Below are 23,294 nucleotides of genomic sequence, written 5' to 3'. Positions count from 1 at the left end.
TAAATGGCAGATTCAGCACATAGGCCGAGATTTTCCAGCCCCATTGTGGCAGGACCCACCGTGGGAGATTTGGCGGCCCAGCCAAAAGTCCATTGACTTTCGGCAGGAGCTGGACGATCGCAATGTTGGGCAGGCCCGAAAATCCCACCCCTTAACCTTGGTCCGGTCACGTTATTATGATACAACCATTGTATTTGGATGTCAGCAATCAGATGCGCCCAAGAGATCCAGCCTACAGCTTGTGACCGGGGAACCTGTGCCATGTCAACCCTGGACTTAATGCTACTGAGTGTTGAGTTGGTCTCTTGGTGAAAGGTCCTTTCATCATTGACAATATTCTGCATTCATTTGTGCTCCCAGTGAACTAGTGACTGCTCCAGTGCCAGAAAGGAGACTGTGCACATCCAGAATGCATAGGTCCACACACATGCAAACATACTTCCATACACACATGCACATGCTTATACACATGCAAATACACATTTAAACGCACACGCTTATACACACCCAGTTTTACACACCCATGTACACGCTTATACATGTGCACATGCTTACTTGTATCCACATGCATCTATTGAACCCACTCTCCAGCAGAGGTCACGAGATTAGTGATATGGATTCCTACTTTTACCCCACTCTGGGCCAAAGCCCCAATATTTATAGAACCATCGAGTGGTTACAGCACAGAAGGAGGCCATTCAGCCCATCAAAGTCTGTGTTGGTTCTCTGCAAGAGCAGTTGAGTTAGTCCCACTACCCCCCCCACCCCGCCCTAGCCCTGCAAATATTTTCCTTTCGGTGCTGTCCTGACCTTTCCCGCCAGGGTTGAATCTGCTTCCACCAGCGTTCCAGATCCCAACAACACACTGTGTACACCGGCGGGACGCTCAGCACTCAAACCAAGAAACAATCCTGGCTGCGTATTTCCCCTTTGAGCACCTTGGGCTGTTGATGATATGAAAGGCAGTTGAAAGTGTGACTTGTTGGCCTGCTAACAGCAAACCCCTGATTTTTAAGGGAAGCAGGATGATTAGAACGCTTTCACCAGCCGGACAAAGGCCCCTTTGCCCTCCCCCTGGGAGAAGGTAAGGTTAAAGATTGAAGAATTGGTTTAAAAATCAGTGCCTTTTCCTCTCATCCCCACTTTGAAGGCTCCTGTAAGTCAGTAGATGAGATTCAACGAGTGCCTTTAGCAGCCTCTGACTGAGGCTTGCTGTACTGACATAGCCACTAAGCTGAACAACGGGCTCCGGGAAGCTTTTTGAGCTGCGCAGTGCTTCTATTCAGTTCCCACTTGGAAACCTGAACACATGCCATAACCTTTTCAGAGGCTTCTTGACACTGGGATTGTGTCCATGCCAAGAGACTGCATTTCTATCAGATAATGAGTGAAGGAGACAGTGTCCCTTTCATGGGCCTGAATAGATTGAATTCGATTAGTTCCGTGCATTATCCTGTAGAAATAGTCTCATTCTTCCATACACAGGTTTTCATCATTGGCCCTTAAAGGAGCTATTCTGCTGAATTTGAGCCTATTTAAGCTTTTCATTCTCTCTGCACCCCCCAACCCCCACCAGTGCTCCTTTCCAATACCTTTTCCTCCACATCCTCTTAGCTTGTTAATCAAGTTGAAGCTGAGGTTTGATCTACAGGATAGTGATGATCAAGTGACCAGCGCTTGAAATGACTAGTCACACCAGCCTCCGCGTTAACTCGGACTCAGAAGTAGAGATGGGCGTGACAGTGAGTTCGCTCTCTGCGTTTCTGTGCAGAGTGTTACAGCGATGGGCATGGGCTCAGGTTTTAAGCCTTCTGTGTCCGCGCTAATGTCTGAGAGGCCCAGCTATCTCGTCTCCAAAGCACTTGTATTTCTCCCACCATCCTCTTCATGCCAGGGCTGCTCTGTCATTCTTCGATTCCTGACAAACCTGAAAAGAAAAGGGTCTTGCATTTATACGCCATCCTGCATAAGCGCAAGATGTCCAAAAGTGTTTTACAGCCAATGAAGTACTTTTGAGGTGTCGTCATTATTATAATGCAGGAAAACACGGCAGCCAATTTACGCGCCGCAAGACCCCACAAAAAAATGTGATAATGATCAGTTCATTTGTTTCTTTTTTAAAGAGCTGTTGGTTGAGGGATAAATATTGGCCAGGACTCTGGGAGAATTCTCCGGCACTTCTTTAAAATGGTATCAGGGAACTATCCAGCTGACAGGAAAGATAGGGACGCCTCGATTTAACGTCTCATCCAAAAATTGGCACCACCAACAGTGCAGCATTCTCTCAGTACCGCACTTGGAGTGTCAGTCTGGATGACGTACTTAAGTCTCCGTTCAGCTGCCTGTACCTCAACCCGCATCAACTTCTGTTCACCCATCATCCCTGTACTTGTTGGCCTACTTTGGTTCTTGGTTCTTTGACAACTTGATTTTAAAATTCCAACCCATGTTTACAAAATCCTCCATGGCCTCTCCCCTCCATATTACTGTGACCTCCTCCGGGATCTCCGCGCTCCCCCAGTTCTGGCTTCTTGTGCAAACCTGCATTTAACCGCTCCACCACTGCCGAACGTACCTTCAGCTGCCCAAACCCTGAGCCCTGGAATTCCCTCCATAGACCTCTCTGCTCCTTCATAAGACACTCCCTACCTTTTTGACCGAGCTTTTGCTTATCTGTACTAATATCTTCTTATGTGGTTCAGCGTCACATTGTGGTTGATGATGCTTCTGTGAAGCGCCTCGGGATGTCAGTAGGTGCTATATAAATGCAAGCCATTGTAAAGTGGAACCTGAGCCCGTGACTTTCTGACACAGAGGGGAGAGCGGTTCATTGAGCTACGGCTGACAGAGGAGTTACAGATTCGTTGTTGCCCCATTTCACTTATAACTGTTGTAGGCCTCTGCCAGGGTGTAAATGGCCTGGCTTGGTCCCTTACCATTCAGCCGAGGTGAACCTTCTTACAGCGGCTTCTTACCCTTTGAGATTGAGTTTAGGGCATCCAATGTTTGGATGTTAGCAGAACCTAAGTAACCTGTAAAGAAATAAATGCCTTATGTGATTGGTTCACTACTTTAACAAGGTTTAAAATGAATTCATTCGCAAGTGATAGGAGCTACCTTGGGGAGCAAGGAGCTGTGCAGAATGACTTTGCGATATCTTTGGATAAACTCGGCATTGGAATAGAAGTATTGAATTGTTACAGCACAGACGGAAGTCATTCGGCCCATCGAGTCCATCTCGGCGCTCTTCAACAGCAGTTTAGATAGTCTCAATTCCCTTATCCTTTCCCTGTAACTGTGCAGTTTTTCCCCTTCAGGTGCTTACCCAACCCTCCTTTAAAAGCCTCGGTTGAATCCACCTCCACCACACTCTGAGACAGTGCATCCCAGACCCTAACCTCTTGCCGGGTAAAAATGTTTTTCCGTGCTTTTCCACCTTTGGTTCTTTTGCTAATTGCCCTAAAGTCAGCGCCTCGATCCTTCCGCCAATGGGAACAATTTCTCAGCTTACTCTGTCTACACCCCTCATGATTTTGAACTCCTCCATCAAATCTCTTCTCAAACTCCTCTCCCCTAGGCAGAACAACCCCAGCTTCCAGCCTATTCACATAACTGAAGTCCCTCACCCCTTGAACCATACTCGTGAATTTTTTCTCCACCCCTTCTAAAGCCTTCACATCCTTTCTAAAGTGCAGTGCCCAGAATTGGATATGACCTCTACCCCTGTTAAGGCCAAACCACTGTTATATAGAGGTCAGATTGGAGATGTGTAGAGACCACAAGGAGATGTGGGGCTGGATGAGATTGCAAAGCTGAAATTGTATGAGACCATGGAGGGATTTAAAAACCGGGATGGGAATTTTGAAAGTGAGATATTGCTGGACGAGGAGCCAAAGCAGATCAGTGAGCGTTGAAAGTGACTTGGTGCGAGTTAGGCAGAGCTTTGGATGTGCTCAAGTTCCTGGAGGGTGTGGGAGGCTGACCAACCAGGAGGGCCTGGTCACATATTAATGTGTGTGGGGGTGCGAGGGGGTCTGCATCTGTGCAGTGGGGGTGGGAGGGGTTCTGTATCTGTGCGGTGTGTGTCTGTGAGTGTGTGGAGGGTGCGAAGGGGTGTGTGTGTGTGTGTGTGTGTGTGTGTGTGTGTGTGTGTGTGTCTGTGAGTGTGTGGAGGGTGCGAAGAGGTGTGTGTGTGTATGTATGAGAGAGCTTGTGCAGGTCTGTGTGTGTGTGAAGGGTGCTGAGGGGATCTATATGTGAGTGTTGGGTGGGGAAGGGGTCTGTGTAGGGATGGGGAGGGGCTCCGTATGTGAGGGTGGGGAGGGGCTCCTGTATTTAACCACTCCACCACTGCCTGGAATTCCCTCCATAAACCTCCTTCCTCCTTTATAAGACACTCCCTACCTCTTTGACCAAGCTTTTGCTTATGGGGGTGGGGAGGGGATCTGTATGTGGGTGTGGGGTGGGGAGGTGCATGTCTGGGCATGTAATGTCATTTATAAGATTGGATAAGGTATTGAGTTCCACAAGGATGTCATCACTCATTGTTTTTGAAAGGGTGACTGGGTACCATTTGGAACACTGGATTCACCATGGGCAGGAATGATTGACCTGATCACTGTTGCCGGGCAGCCATACTGGCAGGGAGCGCCAATGTAGTTCATGCAGGCTTTAATAAGCGGGTTAAGGGCCCACTTAAGGAAAATTATGCAGCGAGATGATTGGGCCAATCACCAGTCACATAAAACAATCCTACAACATGTGGCCACACGGGAAAGTGGACAGGTACGGAACAGGTTAAAGAATGTGAAAAGGGTTGGAAATGAATTCATTCGGAGAAGATAAGGAGATATCTTGAGAAGCAGGGCCGTATAAAATGACTTTGTAATGTGTTCAGCTGAATTCATGAATAGCCTGATTGAAGTTTTTATTCTTTCCTCTTTGTGAGCTTCAGCATATGTTGAAGGCATTTTGATTTGGTGTGTGATAGTTTTGAAATCTTTCTCTGATACTCTGACAAAATGCACACTGCCTCTTGAAAAACAGACCAAAGCCACTCGGTTATTTTACCGTAGATGTACTACTTTAACACTTTGGAAGATAAGTCCAACCCCCACTGTCTCCTCTCCCCTCAGCCCCCAGCTAACATCTTACCTTGCCTCTCTTCCCTATAAATAAAAAGGAAACATTTACATAAGTCATTATGCAGATTGCTCCTTGGCAGAAAGGGTCAGTTTTGCGCAGGAAAGCCAGTAAGTATTTTTTCGTGCCTACATTATAAATGTTCGTGACTTTAATTAGTTCAGGAACCTGCCTCTGAAAGTAGTTTCCTTTTCAGGCTTCTAAATAAGCCTGAGCTGCACCAGGCCTCATTAACGATGACTGGATCATATTGGGCCCTGTGTCACTGACTCACCAGATAAATGTTTCTCCTTCGTCATTTGAAAGTAGGCTTCTCATTTACTTTTAGGCAGTTATTCCACCACAATTCTCAGTGTCGGCCTACCCTTGTTAAGTACGGTTATTCAAGGGAGAAAGAGAATGTGCTGAGGGAGCTTCAAGAGGAGGAGTTTGTTCGCTGAACGAGGGAGGGGGGAATGTGGCAGATAAAAAAGGAGGCAGGCTTTCAGTGAGGTGGGGTGCGGGGAGGGGGGGCGCGGGGAGGGGGGGCGTGGCGGTGGGAAGTGGTGGGGTGGTGGGGGTGGGTGTGGGTGTGAAGAAGGGAATAGAGGCCGAGGAGTGGGTAAGAGAGTTCCAAAGCGATGAGGGTCTGGTGACTGAAGGCTTTGCAACAAGTGCTGGAATGGAGGGTAAAAGCCACAAGCACAGGTCAGAGTTAGGGCGCATGCAGGGGTGGCAGAGTGAAGCTATGGAGGGCAGCTAATGATGAAGACTTGGGTTTTTTGGTAGATACATTTGGCGATAAGGAACAAGCGGAGTGAGTCGAGGACAGGGGTGGGTCTTAATACCAGTCAATCACCAGTTGGAAGTGTTTAAAAAAATGCTCAATTGACCTGTTCCCATTCAAAATAATGGAAGTCATTTGGGCATAACTAAATTCCCAGCGCTATTAACTATTCATAAGCCAATTATGCAGCAGTCAAATAGCAGACTTCGAGTAGCTGGATTGGAATCATGAGGTGCTGAAGACTCGAAGACTTGAATAATCAATTCACGCCACTGATTAGTGTAATTTTAACCCCCTATCTGTTCATGCAGACGTTCCTGAAGCATCATTGGCTAAACTGTCACTCTGACTGATCAAGATCTCAAATCTCCTTTTGCACTCCAAAGCTGAACTGCCTCTTAATCGGCACAGTTTAGCGTCACTGTGTTTCTAAAGTAGGTTTTGAAGTCAATCAAGACACTTGGCAAGTGTCGTGAAATGCCACCACATCTTGACAACCACTTCTTTTCCTGGGAACGATATTATAAAGAGAAACCATTTTGAAAAGTCACTGTGTTTTGATTTGAGGGAAGTGGCTGCGTTGCATGGAACTGATGGGCATGGGGTTTTTGTCAAGAACAATTAGGAGTGTTTTTGATCAGGAGGTGACCCTCACCTTCTATTAAGGATATACTTTTAGGTCTATTTTAACTACCCTGTAGAATATCCCTGTGGTGGACTGGTGTGGTTTTCACTGGCCCTTGCCCAACGTTAAGAGGCGCTAACAGCCTCACAGTGGGGGGGTCAGACACCTCGCCACACAGTTAACACCGGCAATGCCGCTGTCAACATTTCGAAAGAAGCCTCCTGCTGAGTGGCTAAAGCATTGCCTGATTCAAGCGTATGGAAATCAGGGTCTGATTGGCTGAATTCTGTTAAGTTGGGGGGTCCAGTGTAAAAGTTGGGAATAGATAAGAAACTCCCCAAAGTGGTGTCAGTTGTTACTTGCGTGTTGTGTGTGGAGTGTTGTATGTTTGCACATGGAATGGTTGGTGCATGTTGTGTATGGAGTGGTGCAGTGTGCATGTTCCACATGGAGTGGGGCGTGTCTTGCGTGGAGTGGTACGCGTGTTGTATATGGTGTGATGCATGTTGTATGCGGAGTAGTGCATGGTCGTATGTGGCGTGTGTGTTGTACATGGAGTGGTACATGTGATATACATGGAGCAGCTCACCCAAGGCCACGTCTCTCTTTCTGCGCCCCTCCACCCGCCCTCTAAAAATGGAGTGGGTGTCAAATGAGGGGCAGGGTCGGGGCTTAACATTGAGGCCCCCTGCGGCCAGATGGTCCACAGTATTCACCTTCCGTACGTACGCGTGATGAATTGACCACTCACGTGCACCTGTGGGTGTCAGCACCTTCGGGGGGGGGGTTGGGTGGGGGAGGGGTGGGGGGTGCACGAGAAGTGAGTCGGAAATGAAAATGGCAGCTGCCAAAAGTGACTGAAACAAAACCAGAGGCCGCTTGCCAAGTGAGTAAATTAGCTAGGCAGAATTCCAAGTGACGCTCAGTGTGAGCTGTGACTCAGGTTCGCTGTGTCCCTGTGTTACAAATAAAGTCCTGCAACTGAGTGACATTTCACTGAGTTTACTCAGCTCCATCAGTCTATACTTTCCCCCACCAGGTAGCACCGAAGCACCTCAGCTGGGCCGCAGTGAGCCTAACCTTTCCAACTTATAACCTTCCCCAATCTCTTTGTATCCAGACCACTCAAACAGGGATAAATAAGCTGCTGGTAAAGCTGCATCCGAAGTTCAAATATCTACAAGGAAATCACAAATTAACATCTTCTGTTGGCTCCTGGCAATCTTTTGGGGGAACCTCATTTTCGTTTCAGCAGGTGAATGGGGTGACCACCCCATCGTGTTGGGGGAGGGGGAGGGGGAGGGGGAGGTTGTCGGCTCGAACCCGACTCCATGTGTAACTCGTGTGGAGGTTAATGGACTGCGGGAGTGAGGCACTCAGAAATATCTCCACAGTCGGCACACCATGGCTGCGGGGTGTATTATCCACAGGGCACCCTGCAGCAACTCGCTCAGGCTCCCTCGACAGCCTGTCCCAAAGCTGGCACCTCCCGCCCCACAGAATGACAAATGCAGCAGGTGCCTCCAGCTCCCTCTCCCGCTTATACACACTGCGCTGCACTTAATGGCCGTGCCAGTGGCCCCGCTTAGTTGGTTTCTCTTCATATGTGCTCAAGTGAAACCCCAATGAATGCCCTCCACCTGAATACAATTAAACACAATTGCAATGCAATTTCAGGTTGGGATCTGGAATTGCCTGCAGGTACAGCAAGCAGTTGGGAAGGCAAACGGCATGTTGGTCTTTATGGCAGGAAGATTGGAGTACAGGAATAAAAAAATAAGCCTTGCTGCTATTGTACAGGGCTTTAGTGAGACAACACCCAGGATACTATGTGCAGTTTTGTCTCAATATTTAAGGAAGGACATACTTGCGCTGGAGGCAGCATAGTGAAGGTTCACTAGATTGGGCCTTGGAATGAGGGGGTTGTCCTACGATGAGAGGCGGAGTACATTGGGTCTGTTTTCTCTGGAGTCTAGAAGAATGAGAGGTGATCTCATTAGAACATGCAAAATTATGAAGGAGTTTGATAGGGTGGATGCTGAGAGATTGTTTCCACTGGTCGGGGAGCCTAAAACGCGGGGGCACAGTCTCAGGATCAGGAACTGATCATTTAGGACTGAGATGAGGAGAAATTGCTTCACTCAAAGGGTTGTGAATCTTTGGAAATCTTTATCCCAGAGGTTTGTGGATGCTCCGTCGTTAAATACTTTTAAGGCTGGGATAGACAGATTTTTGGTCTTCCAGGAAATCAACGGATATGGGGAGCAGGCGGGAAGATGGAGTTGAAGCCCAAGATCAGCCAAGATCGTATTGAATAGCGGGGCAGGCTCGATGGGCCATGTGGTCTACTCCTGCTCCTGTTTCTTGTGTTCTTGTGTTCTCCAACTGAAAAGCTCATTTCGTGAATAATTTTAAGAGGGAGTTGGACAGATACTTGACCTTGAGGAACTTACAAAGTTATGGACTTTGTAAAGTGGGAAGGCAGTGCCTAGCAACTCGTTCAAAGGGCTGGCCTAGGGCTGAATGGCCTCCTCCTGCACTGTAGTTTTCTGTAAGTCTACTGAGTTTGAGCAGAAGGCCAAGCGAGGAGTCTCAATTTCCACGCAGGGAGGTTGCGGGGGGCTGGAGGGAGAGCTGGGGGGGGCTGGAGGGAGAGCTGAGGAGGCTGGAGGGAGAGCTGGCAAGAGTGTCAGCTAAACACTTTACAACCCAGGACAGACCTACAATTGCTGAAAGTGTCATCAGAAGAATCGTCCATTCGATGAAAACGAGGCAGAAGGGTATTGGTGTAGAACTCTAAACTCCCCCCCCCCCCCCGCCGCCTCCCCATAAAGATTGTTTCGACAAAGTCCGGGGAGGTAAAGCCCTTTTTAAAAATGCCATTAACGAGGAAGAGCTCAGACGTTGTCAGGACTGCACTTCAAACCCTGACTTTCTTGTGCCAGCCTTTCACCAGCCTCTGCTTTGTGCAATATTCCCCCACCGGCCGCGATGGCTCTTTTTTTTTAAATAAGAAAAGACCTTTCATCACCATGGCGACGCCTATTGTTGCCGCTGGATTACACAGCAGCAGTTTTCTTGGCTCTCGATGTGCACATTCTCTCTCGGTCCCGAGGTCTGTGCTTGGGAACTAGGGCTCGGGAGAATTGTATCGCGTCAGGGCTCAGTAACAATAATAAGAAAAGTGCAAAAAAAAAGGCAGCGAGACACAAAAACAAGAAAGGAAATCAGAGCTTGGGATCTTTCCGCCTTCTTAGTTCTTTCTTATCTGCTGCCTCCTGTCAGCTTTTCAGCATCAAAACTGTTCTCATTGAGGGTACAGGCTGAAGGTGATCGGCAAAAGAACCAGCGGCGAGATGAGTGAAGAGTTTTTAAACTCAATGAGTGGTTAGGTTTTGGGGAAAGCAGAATCAAATGGCCCAAGAGGGAATTCGATTAATACTTGAAGGAGGAACAGTCGTGGTGATATGGGGGTGTGGGACCAGCTGGATTGCTATTCGAAAATAGCCGAGACACGCGCCCAATGGGCCGAATGGCTCCCTTCTGTCCTCTCTCTCTTGTTCGCCCTTCGCGGTGAAGACCACAGCGATGGCTATCCAGGGTGTTGGGTAGGGTTCCCGTGGGCACGTGGGCGACTGCTAAGGCCGACCCGCGCCCGGAAGGTTCTGCTGCAAAAAAAAGGGACCAGGATACCGCGGACACTGGAGTTTTGGACAAGTCGCTGGCTCGGGATTTCGTCTTCTTGCACTTACTCGCTGCCCCTGGTGTGTGCTTGCTTTCCAAGGAGGTCACACCGCTTTTACTTGGCTGCGCCAGGTGCAGCATACCTGGGCGAGCTACCCCCGGGAATCGAAGCCAATATCAGTACTTCCAAGTGAAGCCTTCAGAGTGTCTTTATCGTGTTTCTTTTGAACACTCCAGACTCGAGCTCTCCATAGAAGATTTGCTTCTCTGCTGTACTATTCTACGATCAGTATTTACCTGATCTCAAATAAAAATTTGCCACTCTCCATCCCCTCCTCACTTCCAATTAGGCCCTGACTTATTCTCTCTCTCTCTCTCTCTCTCTCTTTGGGCCTGGTGCTGAACCTAGTCCCCGTCCCCCTCCCCCCCACCCCCCCGACCACACTGCCCAGCGAACGAAGCAACCACTAGATCACAGGAACAGAAAGGCTTGCATTTATATAGCGCCTTCAGGACGTCTCAAAGTGTTTTACAGCCAGTGAAACGTTTTGAAGTGTAGTCACTGTCGTAATGTAGGAAAACACAGCAACCAATTTGTGTACAGCCAGTGCCCACAAACAGCAAGGCGATAATGACTAGATAACCTGTTTGATCAGGAAGAGGAACTGAGGTGGGGCATGGAGGGAAGTAGCATTTCTCGAATGTATCTCTCTCTTTCTTTATCCGGTCATTATCATATTGTTGTTTGTGGGATCTTGTTGTGCACAATTTAGCTGCCTCATTTCCTACATTACAACAGTGGCAACATTTCAAGAAGTGCTCCTTTGGTTGTAAAATGTTTTGAGACGTTCAATGGTCGCGACAGACACTGTATGAATGCAATTCTTTTTCTCTCTCTCTCTCAGTCTCTCTGTCTCTATCTCTTACTCTCTCTCTCTCAGTCTCTCTCTCACTCTCTCAGTCTCTCTGTCTCTCTCTCTTACTCTCTCTGTCTCTGTCTCTCTCTCTCTCTCTCAGTCTCTCTCTCTCTTTCTCTTTCCTACTTCACTGGACAATAGCCGAAGGAGTCAAATTGTGCCCCATCTTAGTTCATCAACCAGTAAGGCCCAGCAGTGTCCAGCGTCCAGGAGCCTGGGCCCACTCTGTCTCCGTGGAAAACAAGCCAGAGGTTTGGTGCCAATATTTCCAGGTTAATTCCCTCTGTTGATTCATTGAGGATATGTAGTGGGTTACAGCAAATGCCGAGCCAGAGAGCCTTGCCTTCAATCCCTTGTCTTTGCTGACCATCGCGATCAGCCAGGGCTCCAAGTGGGAGCGTCACACCTTGGCTTAGGAAAACCCTCCAAATTCATTCCTGAGCGTTACCCTGTGGACTGCCCTTACACCACTCCCCACCCCAACTCAGTCCCCAACTGGGAAGCATGTGAATGTAGATCCCGGGCTGGGAGGCTTCCCTCCTTGGCGGGTCCAGAGGATAAAGGATCCTTTAGGCACAGGGAACAGGAAAGTGGAGGATGGGGGTGGGGGAGAAATTGGATTCTGTCTGACTCCTTTGGAGCACGACTAAAGGAAAATCTGCCCGGATGATAAGGCTTCCGACAAAGCACTCTGTAGTCGAATAGCCAAGCAAGAATCACACAAGAACTGAACACCAGCAAGAATTGACACTTGGTGGGGGGGGGTTTGGGGTGATGGAGGGGAGATGTGCAGTTTTTTTTAAATTTGATGTTGAAGAGTTCCAGCTCTGACTGCTTTGTAGGTATGGGGTAATGTGAAATCAGCTTCTGAATCGACCCTCTATTATGTGCATGAGGAACAAATATTTGAATGTGTTTTTTTTTTGAGGGGTCTGGCTTACAAGGAGTCTGTTAAAGAATGAAAGAGAAGTGGGAGCTTGTTCCTGGAGTTGTGTGAACTAAATGGTGCTCTGTCAAGAAGTGTAATTGAATTCCTGCTTATAGCAAGGAAAAATAACTCTCACACAGAAAGAACACTGAGTGCTGGCAAACTGCGGAGGAGGAGACGAGGAAGAGGAGAGGAACTCGAGTACCTGCTGGAGATTTTATTGCCTAACCCCCTTCAATACAGCCTCCTGTCAGTGAGAGCGGGGGAGACGAGAAATCCTGGCAATGGCTAGATTGGGACCTGCACACACACACACACACACACACACAACCCCCCCCCCGCCACCCCCACTCAACCCATCCACCGACAGTCACTGTGGCTCCTCAGTTTTCATAGTTATTCAGAAAGTGCATCAGGGCCCATTATTTTAATTTCGTAGCAGAATTTTAATTAGGAAAGGAACCTCCTTGAGACAAAATTTCGAAAGGATTCAAGGGAGCAGACCTCGACAGGCATCTCTGACAGAGAGAGCCAGCACGGGCACAGCGGGCCCAGTGGTCACTTGCTGCTGCGATGCCCCCCTCAAGAACAGACCAAACGCTTCAAGCTGACAACTCAGTCTCCGATTGGACTGCTGGTCACCAGGTCAGAATCAGAACGTGGGCACGCCCGAGAACTACGGGAGTCTTGACTGAGGGAACTGGTAAATGTTTTTAAGGATTTTGATTAATGAATGCTTCCAGGTCGCAAGGAACAGAAGCGGGGGGTAAAAAAATAGGCCAATAAAAGCAAAATATTGCAGATACTGGAAATCTGAGATAAAAACAGGAAGTGCTGGAAGTACTCAGCCAGTCTGGCAGCTTCTGCGGAGAGATAAATGAGAGTTAACAGTTCAAGCTGAATATGACTCTGCTTTGGGACTGTCAATTCCAAGGAGAGTCACGTTTGACTCGAAACACTAACCCTACTTCTCTCTCCACAGATGCTGCCTGACCTGCTGAGTATTTCCAGAAAAATAGGTTTTGTTTCTCTATCAATAATCGGACTGTTTTCTCTGGTGAAGAGAAGGCGGAAGGGTGAGCTGACACAATTTCTACAATTTATGAAGGGGTTTGCTAGGGTGGACATAGAGAAGATGTCTCCACTTGCAGGGGAGACTTTAACTATGGGGGTCATGTAAAATAGTTACTAATAAATCCATTAAGGAATTCAGGAGTACGTTCTTTACCCGGAGAGAGGTTAGAAGGTGGAACTCACTTCCACAAAGAGTAAAAAACAAAAAAACTGCGGATGCTGGAAATCCAAAACAAAAACAGAATTACCTGGAAAAACTCAGCAGGTCTGGCAGCATCGGCGGAGAAGAAAAGAGTTGACGTTTCGAGTCCTCATGACCCTTCGACAGAACTTGGTTTGAAGTTCTGTCGAAGGGTCATGAGGACTCGAAACGTCAACTCTTTTCTTCTCCGCCGATGCTGCCAGACCTGCTGAGTTTTTCCAGGTAATTCTGTTTTTGTTCCATAAAGAGTAGTTGAGGCCAATAATATGGTTGCATTTAAGAGCCCAAGGGAGAAAGGAAAAGGAAAATAAGGCGAGATGAAAAGGGGGTGGGACTGAATTGGCGTGGAGCATAAACACAGGCATGTCCTGATATCCTGTGCTGTGAGCCTGGTACACGGAAAGTTTTGAAGACCTGCGAGAACATCCATTGCAGCCAGTCCGACATTGCACTAAGTTAATGATTGATGTCGTGGAACTGTGTATAAAACCAGTAATCTGTTGGATGTACATCCTCCAGCCCAGACACTCTTTATGACTTGTACCTTAATTGCCTTACTAGTAAACCCAGTTCACGTTGGTCTGAACCAGCTTAGGCTGGCGTTAATTTGGCTGTGACAGGTTGTGAAGGGACTGGATGGGTTGACTGTTGTGAGGTGGTGGGTAAGTGAGTTCACCAATTGAACTAATTTGACCTGGAACTGGTCCAAATATCCTCCTTGGACCACATCAGCGAATTGCTGGATGGAATATTTCTTTTTCCCAGGGCCGGGAAGCCTTTGAAGTTTCCCCGACAAATCTCTCTTCATCCTCGTACTGACTGCTGTGTTTATTTGAAGTAAATATATTAATAAGCTTCCGTAAAAGAAAAGCACGCAGCTGCTTCAGTTTGAGAAGAATTAAACGGGTGGCAGTTTCCTAAAGAAATGTTTAGAAAACTGTTCTTTTTTAGAGGAGTTTTTATTTAACCTGCCAATGACATTCTACAGTGTTTCCATATAATTTACTCTATAAGCTCTAGTGAAAATACGTTTGCCCTATTTACACAAGGCATCCCTTTAATTTGCTTATAACCAAGATGACTGAAGAAATCGAATTACTTTTTTATGACACAAGATTGCGGGACTCTTTAACCAGATCACATTCAGGCCATATGGTGACTGAATAACAGATTTGGGGATTTTTGCTGTTGTTTTTTTTTGGAAGCAGCATTTTGACGAGCAACTTCTGCCTGTTTTTGTCTGGAGAAACAGGAGCACTCAACAGACAAAGGGTCTGAACAGTGGACGGCACTCCGAATGAATGAATCACATCCTCTGTTGTTACATGGGGGTTTATCGGAGGGTCCTGTGACTTGATTCTCTTCAGCTTTCCGTGAATCCTTTTGGGAATCCCTTCTACTTTTGAGAAACTCAAAGTTTTTTTTCACCGCACTTGAACCCTTATTTAATCGCAATGTGTAAATTTTACTTTATAACTTCTTAGGCAGAGTTGAGAGATGGTGGCAACAGCGGCATCACCGTTGGACTAGTAATCCAGCGGCCCAGGCTAATGCCCAGGGGACACGAGTTCAAATCCCACCACGGCAGCTGGTGGAATTTAAATTCAGTTAATAAAGTCTGGAATTGAAAGCTAGTCTGGTCATGGTGACCATGAAACTATCATCAATTGTCATAAAAACCCGTCTGGTTCATTGATGCCCTGTTGGGGCTGAAATCTGCCGTCCTTACCTGGTCTGGCCTACATGTGACTCCAGACCCACAGCGATGTGGTTGACTCTGAACTGCCTCAGAAATGGCCCAGCAAGCCACTCAGTTTCAAGGGTCATTGGGGATGGGCAACAAATGCTGGCCTAGCCAGCGATCCACACAGGCCATGAAAAGAATAATAAAAACCAGAGTGAGCAGCTGTAGTGGTTTGTTTTGTCCTGTTTGGCAGTCCTGGGTTATTTGATTCATATTAAGGCTGATAGCTTTTAGATTCCTGGGCATTGACTTTCCTGCTTGTAAACTTGCTATTCCAGCTTGGCCTGCTATTGACTGTGACTGTAGTGGTAAAGATTTATACACACATCACAACCCAGACATGGAGGAGGAAGGTCATTCAGCCCATTGAGACTCATTCATCCAGCATGAATCTAGAATTTCCCCAAGCGAGGCATCAAACTGCTTCCTAAATGGATCCACTCTTCAACCCACAAGTACATGCCATGTGTTAATCACTCTTTGGTCTGAATTTTCACCCGGTCTTGTTGACTCGGGAGCCCTTTAAAAATGGGGTGGAGGGGGGATGGCAAATCCCGATTCTGGGATTCCAGACCCCGTTCCTGGGCTGCCTGATTTTCAGGAGTGCCTTTAAAGGGTGTGGCTGGTACCTGTCAAAAGCCTGCATCTGGCACCCTCGATCTGGCCGGCTCCATTGCAGAGATTGGCATCTCTTACTCCTCCACAGTTTTCATGGTGTTGGGCCAAGTTTTTAAAGAGCCTCAGAGGAATCATGAACTCTAGTCTGCACAAGGGGATCTTTTAAAAGGTAAGTTCAAAAGATTCTTTTCATGTCATCTATGCCAAGCCTTTCCACCCACCCCACCTATGGCTCCTCATGCCCCCTGTGCCAAGCTCTGTCCTTCCACCCACCTCCTAAGGCCACTTATGCCCCCTATGCCAAGTATGACACTTCAGTGCCCATTAACCCATTATACACTGTCTAGAACCAATGAACCCTGTATTATATAGTGGTATGTGTAAAAAAAAAAGCTTTTAAAAAGTAATTCATTCATAACTTTCTCCTGTTTGGGAACAAAAAGTCATTTCATTACAAGCTAATAAGTGTCAATCATCTAGACCCTTTAAAGTATCAATAACAAGAACCTCAAACCCTTGAAACCACTTAACTTGTGTAAACAAACATTGTGAAATTGACAACAGAGATCAGAGAGCCTGAGCTGTCATTCAAACAATGTTTTCTCTGGGGTTAAGCTGTTTCAATAAGCTTAATGGTTGCCTGGCCCCTCAGAGGAGTCATGAACCAAAGTCTAGCTTCAGGAACCTTTTCAAAGGTAAGTTCTTACTTGTGGCTTTCCCCACGACTTCTCATACTCTCTATGCCAGCTCAATGCTAATGCATGCTCATTCACCTAGTATGCACTGTGTACATAAGAAATGAGCCAAAGATTAACAATGGCAAGTGTAGAACTGCTGCGGAAAAAAATAAGCCATTCAGAAATGTTCTTTTTTAAAAAGCTGTTGTTCCCACAACCTGATAAAGTGCCAATCAGACAGACCATGAAAGGATGAACAACAGAAGCTTCAAACACTTCAGTCCTCTTAACTGTAAACATTGAGACATTGACAAAATAGATCACAGAAATAACAGCTTATTATAACCACTTAAAAGATGTCAATCAAGCAAAGTCAGCAATTCACTTCACTTGTCAAAACAGATTCCCAGCTGAGCTAATGCTTTTATTGGTCTGGGCTCTCAGCTAAGCATGCATAACAAGGAGAGGTGGAAACCCCACCTTTACACAGTGCATACTGGGTGAATGGGCATTGAAGGGACATGAATTGGCATTGAGTTGGCATGGAGAGCATGAGAGGGCATGGGAGTGGCTGGGGGATATGAGTTAGCATGGAGGGTATGAGAGGCCAAGGGGAGTGGGTGAGGGGTGAAACCCAGCAGGCCTAACTGCTTTTATTACAGAGAACCCGGGTGGGCATCCTAACCAGCCCACCTTGGTACTCACATGCCCCCATGGCCATCTAGAATCTGCCTCCAGGGTCATTGGGCCTGACTCTATCCCGCACCCATCTCCACCACCACCACCACCATCCCCCAACCCCTGCCACCCACCCCTCCCCGGGAAGAGTCCTTCCTCAAGCTAACAGTCTCAGTCACAAAAATCTGGCCCATTGCCTTCCTGTCCAGGGAACAAACAACCATTTTAAAAAGTCAAGATGGGCTGAAAGTCCCTCTGTGTCTGAACCTGTTGAATCTGGGTTACATTTAGTTCACGGACTGACAGAGTTACTAGCGTGTAACAGAATTAAAACCTGCAGTAATTGTGAACTGCTGGGGTCCCAATTGCAGTCCCAGAATTTTACTGGCCCCTCGTCCTCGGTGCACAGGGTCAAGATCAGATTGACGAGGGGTGTGTGCAAAGGCCACTTAGTATATTATCCTGGCATTGCAGCATTTTCAGCGCGTCCCTCTGCATATAGTTTAATAGCAGCTTCATCGATTTCGCAAAGTTGGCCATTCCAACCGTGCCTGAAAGCTGATGTGCCTAAATTCTTTCATTGTTGTGTGTCTGTTTAATGTTTTAAATGAAGGATTAAGTGACACTTTCCTCCATCCCACCTGCTGGCACCATCGATTTTTACTGGACACTTTCTCGTAGCGAGGATGTTAGGAAGCAGAGAAGGTAAAAAAGGAAGCAAATATAGGTCTAGGTGTGTGTGTGTGTGTACGTGGGTGCTTATTTATTTCTGCGTGTACCAGTGTGTATGCGTGTGTCTGTATCTGCGCGTTGTGTCTGTCAGCACAGTTAGGGAAATGGTAGGTAATTAGATGCAGTCAATTTAAGATATTTGCTATTCTCTCAGAAACCAAGAGCCCTTTCACGTTCCTCTCCGAATGCTGGGCAATTTTTAAAACGACTCTCGCAGCCCAAGCTGTTTTTCCACCCCTTGTGAATTCAGAATTTAAAATTTCCCAGCACAGATGTTGGAAGAGTTTGTTCTTTGGGTTGTGAGTGAGAGACCGCCATAGGCAGTACAAGTACATATCAGGAAGAGTTATGCTCCTGGAGAGCTATCAGCATGTTGCTGTTTGCACATCCTCCAGCTTTGTTCCTTTGCACTCTCCCATGCTCAGTTGGGAGCACCAGAAAAGACTTGATTTTGCCCCAAGTTGACAATAGCTCCACTTGAAGCATTTTGACTGTCAGCTGCTGGCTTGATTGAAAGCCTAGGCCTTGGGACGATTGTTTTCCTGCAGCGGAGCTGATAGATGTGGATATTTCCCACCATTTGCAACTCTGAATTCTAAACATTCCTGTGCGTCAGATGGAGAAAATTGCCAACAGGAGGTTGTGCAGTGGAGTATGTGCTCCTTGATATTAAAAAATATGTAAAAATTCATGATCACATTGAACAGCAGAGCAGGCTTGAGGGGCTGAATGGCTGTACACCTGTTCCAGTGCATCACTAATTTGCCTCCTTTATACTCTCCCCAGTTCTTTACCCAATTTGATCCATCCTCTCTCACAAGGGCTACCATTCCACAGGTGCCAACTGCTCCTCAGGACCTGGATCAAGGAGCCATTCTTCATGTTGTGTGGGCTATTTGCACACACATGGGTGCAAGTCAGGAGTAGGAATACTGGCTGAAGTGTTATTCACTCAACTCCCTGGCCATTTACACTGAAGTAACTAATCTTGAGTGTTATAGCTGGCTGGAATGAGACAGTTGACCAAAGTACCCTTTACCCTGACGACGTTTGAAATGCAGGTCCCATTAAGACTAAAACAGGACACCTCTCAGAGTGAATTGAGAGCAAGTGATGCTCATTGAAGCCTGTACTTAGGAGCTGGGTTTCTCCTCAGTCGAGGGGTTTCTAGCTTCTGGATGGGGAGAGGATCCAGAAAGGAAGATTGGAAACTGGTATTCGTATTGAGCTCTAGTTTAACAATAAAACAGTGCGTTTCACAGAATGTCTTCTGCTGCCTGGTACGGCAAATGGATATCCACGTATTAAACATACTCCTCCCCTACACCCACCCACTCTCCTCTCCGGGCTAGGAGGAACAGTCTAGAAGACCCGTTCTATACAGCGATGCCATTAATATTGACAGGCTACCTTTCGTCCAAAAGGTTTTTGTATTAGCATCTATCAGGAACCCATTTTTTATCTTGCATCTTCTCTGCTAGGTATAGGAGTAGGCCATAACTGGACCAGCCAAGTAAATGCTGTGGCTTTTTTATCTTTATTCATTCATGGGATGTGGGTGTTGCTGGTAAGACCAACATTTGTTGCCCATCCCTAATTGCCCTTGAACTGAGTGGCTTGCTGGGCCATTTCAGAGGGCAGTTAAGAGTCAACCACGTTGCTGTGGGTCTGGAGTCACATGTAGGGCCAGACCAGGTAAGGTTGGCAGATTTCCTCCCCTAAAGGATATTAGTGAATGAGATGGCTTTTTACGATAATCAATAATGGTTTCATGGTCACCATTACTGAAACAAGCTTTCAATTCCAGATTTTTATTAAAAATTTAAATTCCACCAGCTGACCTCTGGATTACTAGTCTAGTGACATTACCATCAGGTGACTGTTCACCCCCCCCCACCCTTTCTTCCCTCCTCTCTCTCTCTCTCCCCCCACCCCCCCCCGCCCCCCCATAGCTATAAGAGCAGGTCAGAGGATGGGAATTCTGCAGTGTGTAACTCAGCTTCTGACTCACCAAGACCTGGCAACCATCTACAAGGCATATGTCAGGAATGTGATGAAATACTCTCCACTTGCCTGAGTGCAGCTCTAACACCTTGACACCATCCAGGACAAAGCAGCCGACATGATTGACCCCCATCCACAAACATTCACTCCCTCCACCACTGACGCACAGTGGCAGCAGTGTGTAGCATCTACAAGACGCACTGCAGCAACTTGCCAGTTCTCCTTAGACAGCACCTCCCAAACCCAAGACCGCTATCATCTCGAAGAACAAGTGCAGCAGACGCTTGGGAACATCACCACCTGCAACAAAAACAGAAAATGCTGGGAAAACTCAGCAGCTCTAGCAGCATCTGTGGAGAGAGAAACAGACCTGCAAACAGATTTGCAACCACCTGGAAGTTCCCCTCCAAGCCACTCACCATCCTGACTTGGAAGTATATCGGCCGTTCCTTCGCTGTCGCTGGCTCAAAATCCTGGAACTCCTTCCCTAACAGCGCTGTGGGTGTACCTACACCACGTGAACTGCAGCTCAAGTAGACGGCTCACCACCAACTTTTCAAGGGCAATTAGGGATGGGCAACGAATACTGGCCAATAAATACTGGCCTTGCTAGCGATGCCCATGTTCTTTGAATGAATGAAAGAAAGGCCATTTAACCCCCAAGCCTGATCTGTATTCTAGGAATAACCCAATGCAGGATTAGTGTGCGTTTGTTAATGTTGCGTTCTGAACTTTGATACATCCCCACACAAATTCTAGACTTGATTTTGAAGTAATGTACAACAAATTTCCTCAAGATGTCCAACTAAACACAATTATGTTGCAACCCCATATGGAAACAATTGCTGAAGGTAAATAAAAATTGTAGGGTTACGGGGAATGTGTGGGAGCATGGGACAGGACACCCGTGTCCGCAGGACGGCAGAATTGGGCAGGTCCATGGGCAATGCCCTGGCACCCTCCCCCAATCCTACAAAGCGAACCAATCGGGTTGAGTGATAGGCCTGTCAGAGCCCCTCACCCGGCGGGAAAAATGTAAGACAAGTTAAACCAAAACTCATTGTGAATCCCACACTGAATTTCTGTGCATTGACATCGAGTTTCCATTTGAAAGAGCTGGAGAATCTGCAGGATAATGAATCCAGTTCATCACTCTTGGGAATGGGCTTCTTCTCCATAGCAACAATTAAATGGAGCCAGCAGCCTTATTCCCACGATGCACCGAGACCTTTGGAGCCTGCTTAGCCACTAATAAGCAAAGATTCATTAGTTTAACCCTTTGTGAGCCTTGCTAGCTCTTCATTTCTTGCCATTTTGTTTTTTTGAGCTCTGCTGATAGAGCACACCTTCAAGAACTATTCTGTACCCTTTCCTTTTTCTGCTTTATTGCTACATTTATATCAGGAGAAAAAATATTTTGCCTTGCTGTGCATGAATTGGCTGCTGGGCTTCCTGACATAATGGAAAAAAAGACTACACCATCAGGAGGAAATTCATTGGGCTGCAAGTTGGCTTTTATGATGACTAACAAAAGCTCTTCAGAGTAAGGAATCTGTGCCTCTCACACCCCTGAGTGAGTCTAGCTGACTCGGCCCAAACTGTGGTTTGAACCCGAGATCACCCCTTCCACGTGATTCAGCCCGACACCTTTCCCACCAAAGACTCCGTTGACAAGGGTTCACGCGATATGAAAGACTCTATTTTTGAAAAGAGGGCAGGATAGAGGTTGTTGGGAGGTGCGTTGGAAAAGCCCTGGCATAAAATCATGACCGCCTGCTCTGGGAACCGGGGCTATTGCCGGGTGTGGGCCTGCATAAGCCAGTCTCCTTCCTGCCTGTGGCAGGACAAGAAACTGATGATCTGGTCATCTAATTGCCATTTGTGGGAGCTTGCTGTGTGCAACTTGACTGTCATGTTTCCCCTCATTACAACTTTACGTTACATTACAACTATACCTCAAATGGTGGCAAAGCGTCTTGGAACACCCTGAGATCATGCAAGGGGCTCTTGTAAACTCTCGAGCTTTCTTTATATGCTGTACAGCGGCAAGACTGGCAATCAGAGGACAGAGATTGAAGGCAACTGATAAAATAACCCGAGCGGGAGCTGAGGGGAAGTTAGTTTCAGTCATCGCGTTGTTGTGACCTGGAATGTGCTGCCACAGAGGGCAGTGGAAACGCATTCAGTCATAACTTTCAAGAGGGAATTGGATAACTACTTGAAAAGGGAAGGATTGCAAGGGCGCGGGGAAAGAGTGTGGGGGTTGCGGGACTAATTGGACAGCTCCTTTGGAGAGCTGGCGTAGGCACGATGGGCCGAATGGCCTCCTCCTGTGCTGTATGGTTCTATCTAAAGCAGATTTACACATCCTTTTCTTGTTTCTTTTCCCTCCCCCCCCCCCCCCCCCCCCACCCCCCACCCCATTCAGGCTTCCCAGCAGCAGCCTACGGCCCAGTAGCAGCGGCAGCGGCAGCAGCGCGAGGCTCAGGTAGGGGCGCCCGTGGAAGAGGCGGCTACATGGCATACCCTCAGAATGTAGGGGCAGGTAAAACTCTGTCGGTATTCTGTGTGGCTGCAGCTGTCCATCGTCACTCTCTTGTTGGTTCTCTGTTGGTACCTTGCTCCTGTCTCCTGGGATGGGGGTGGGGGGGAGGTGGTGGGAAGGGGGGCAGGGGAGGGGGGGTGGGGGAAGGTGGGCTGGGGGTGAGGTCAGAGGTGGGGAAAGGTTACCTGCATTTTTAAGCAGAGGCTCCAAGTGTGAGTTGGCCTTGAGCACAGTAGCAGGGGAGGCCGTAGTTAAGACAAGCTTCCAAGCATATTGTAATGAAGGAGGGGTGGGTACGAGAACAGTCGCTTGCTTTTTTAAACGGAGGACGAGGGTTAAGGTGTCGTTCCAAAGTTACGTTCCATGCAAACATGTGCTGCTTGCAAAGGATTGCCAGTCCAGAATTATGTGTGCTGGTTTTAACTGTGATGCTGAGTGTGGTGATTGGCCAGTTACTGGATTAGGGCCCCATTCAATCCTGTACTTTTTTTTAAGAACAATAGAAAAAAATGTTTTGAGGAAGCAATTATTACTTTTCAAATTGCTGCCACTTCCTCAAGTCTTCGTGTCTTAAATTAAAAGCTGGTCCTTCCTTTCCCTGTCCTCTTTCTCTCTCTTTCTCTCTCTCTCTCTTTCCCATTCTCTTCTTCCATTCTCTCTTCTCACTTCTCTACCTTCTCTCCTATATCCTCTCTTGTTGCCCCACCTGCATTCTCTCTCTTCTCCATCCGTCCTCACTCTTCCCCATTTCTGTTCTTTCTCTTCCTCATTCATGTCCTTTCTTTTTCACATCTCTGTCTTCCTTGCTGAAAAAAGAGACATGCTTTCGAAGCTTTTCATCTTGCACTTATCAGGACAGACGCAAGAGTGTCAAATTTCACAGCGAACAATAATTTATTCTGCATGAGAAAATGGTGCTGTTTGTTTGGCAAGTGGACTCTGATTGGTCAAGGCGTTG

General features: G+C 47.3%; 1 protein-coding gene across 13 annotated transcripts in view; it reads left to right on the top strand.

The window, feature by feature from the left end:
* The window catches only part of msi2b (musashi RNA-binding protein 2b), a 522,720-nt gene that overhangs the window by 411,671 nt on the left and 87,755 nt on the right, over positions 1–23,294 (top strand). For 6 of the 13 annotated variants that reach the window (XM_041197723.1, XM_041197720.1, XM_041197717.1 and 3 more), the window contains exon 11: positions 22,220–22,336. The exons of 3 other annotated variants lie outside the window; for them this stretch is intronic. In XM_041197723.1, coding sequence (XP_041053657.1) covers positions 22,220–22,336 — 117 coding nt within the window. The remainder of the gene's footprint in view (positions 1–22,219; positions 22,337–23,294) is intronic. 4 more of the 13 variants (XM_041197724.1, XM_041197721.1, XM_041197719.1 and 1 more) reach the window with 1 other exon arrangement.

Source organism: Carcharodon carcharias, chromosome 10 (assembly GCF_017639515.1).
Source record: "Carcharodon carcharias isolate sCarCar2 chromosome 10, sCarCar2.pri, whole genome shotgun sequence".
NCBI classification, from domain to species: domain Eukaryota; kingdom Metazoa; phylum Chordata; class Chondrichthyes; order Lamniformes; family Lamnidae; genus Carcharodon; species Carcharodon carcharias.
Note: the sequence above shows the minus strand (reverse complement) of the source record. Positions and strands in the feature narration are given on the sequence as shown.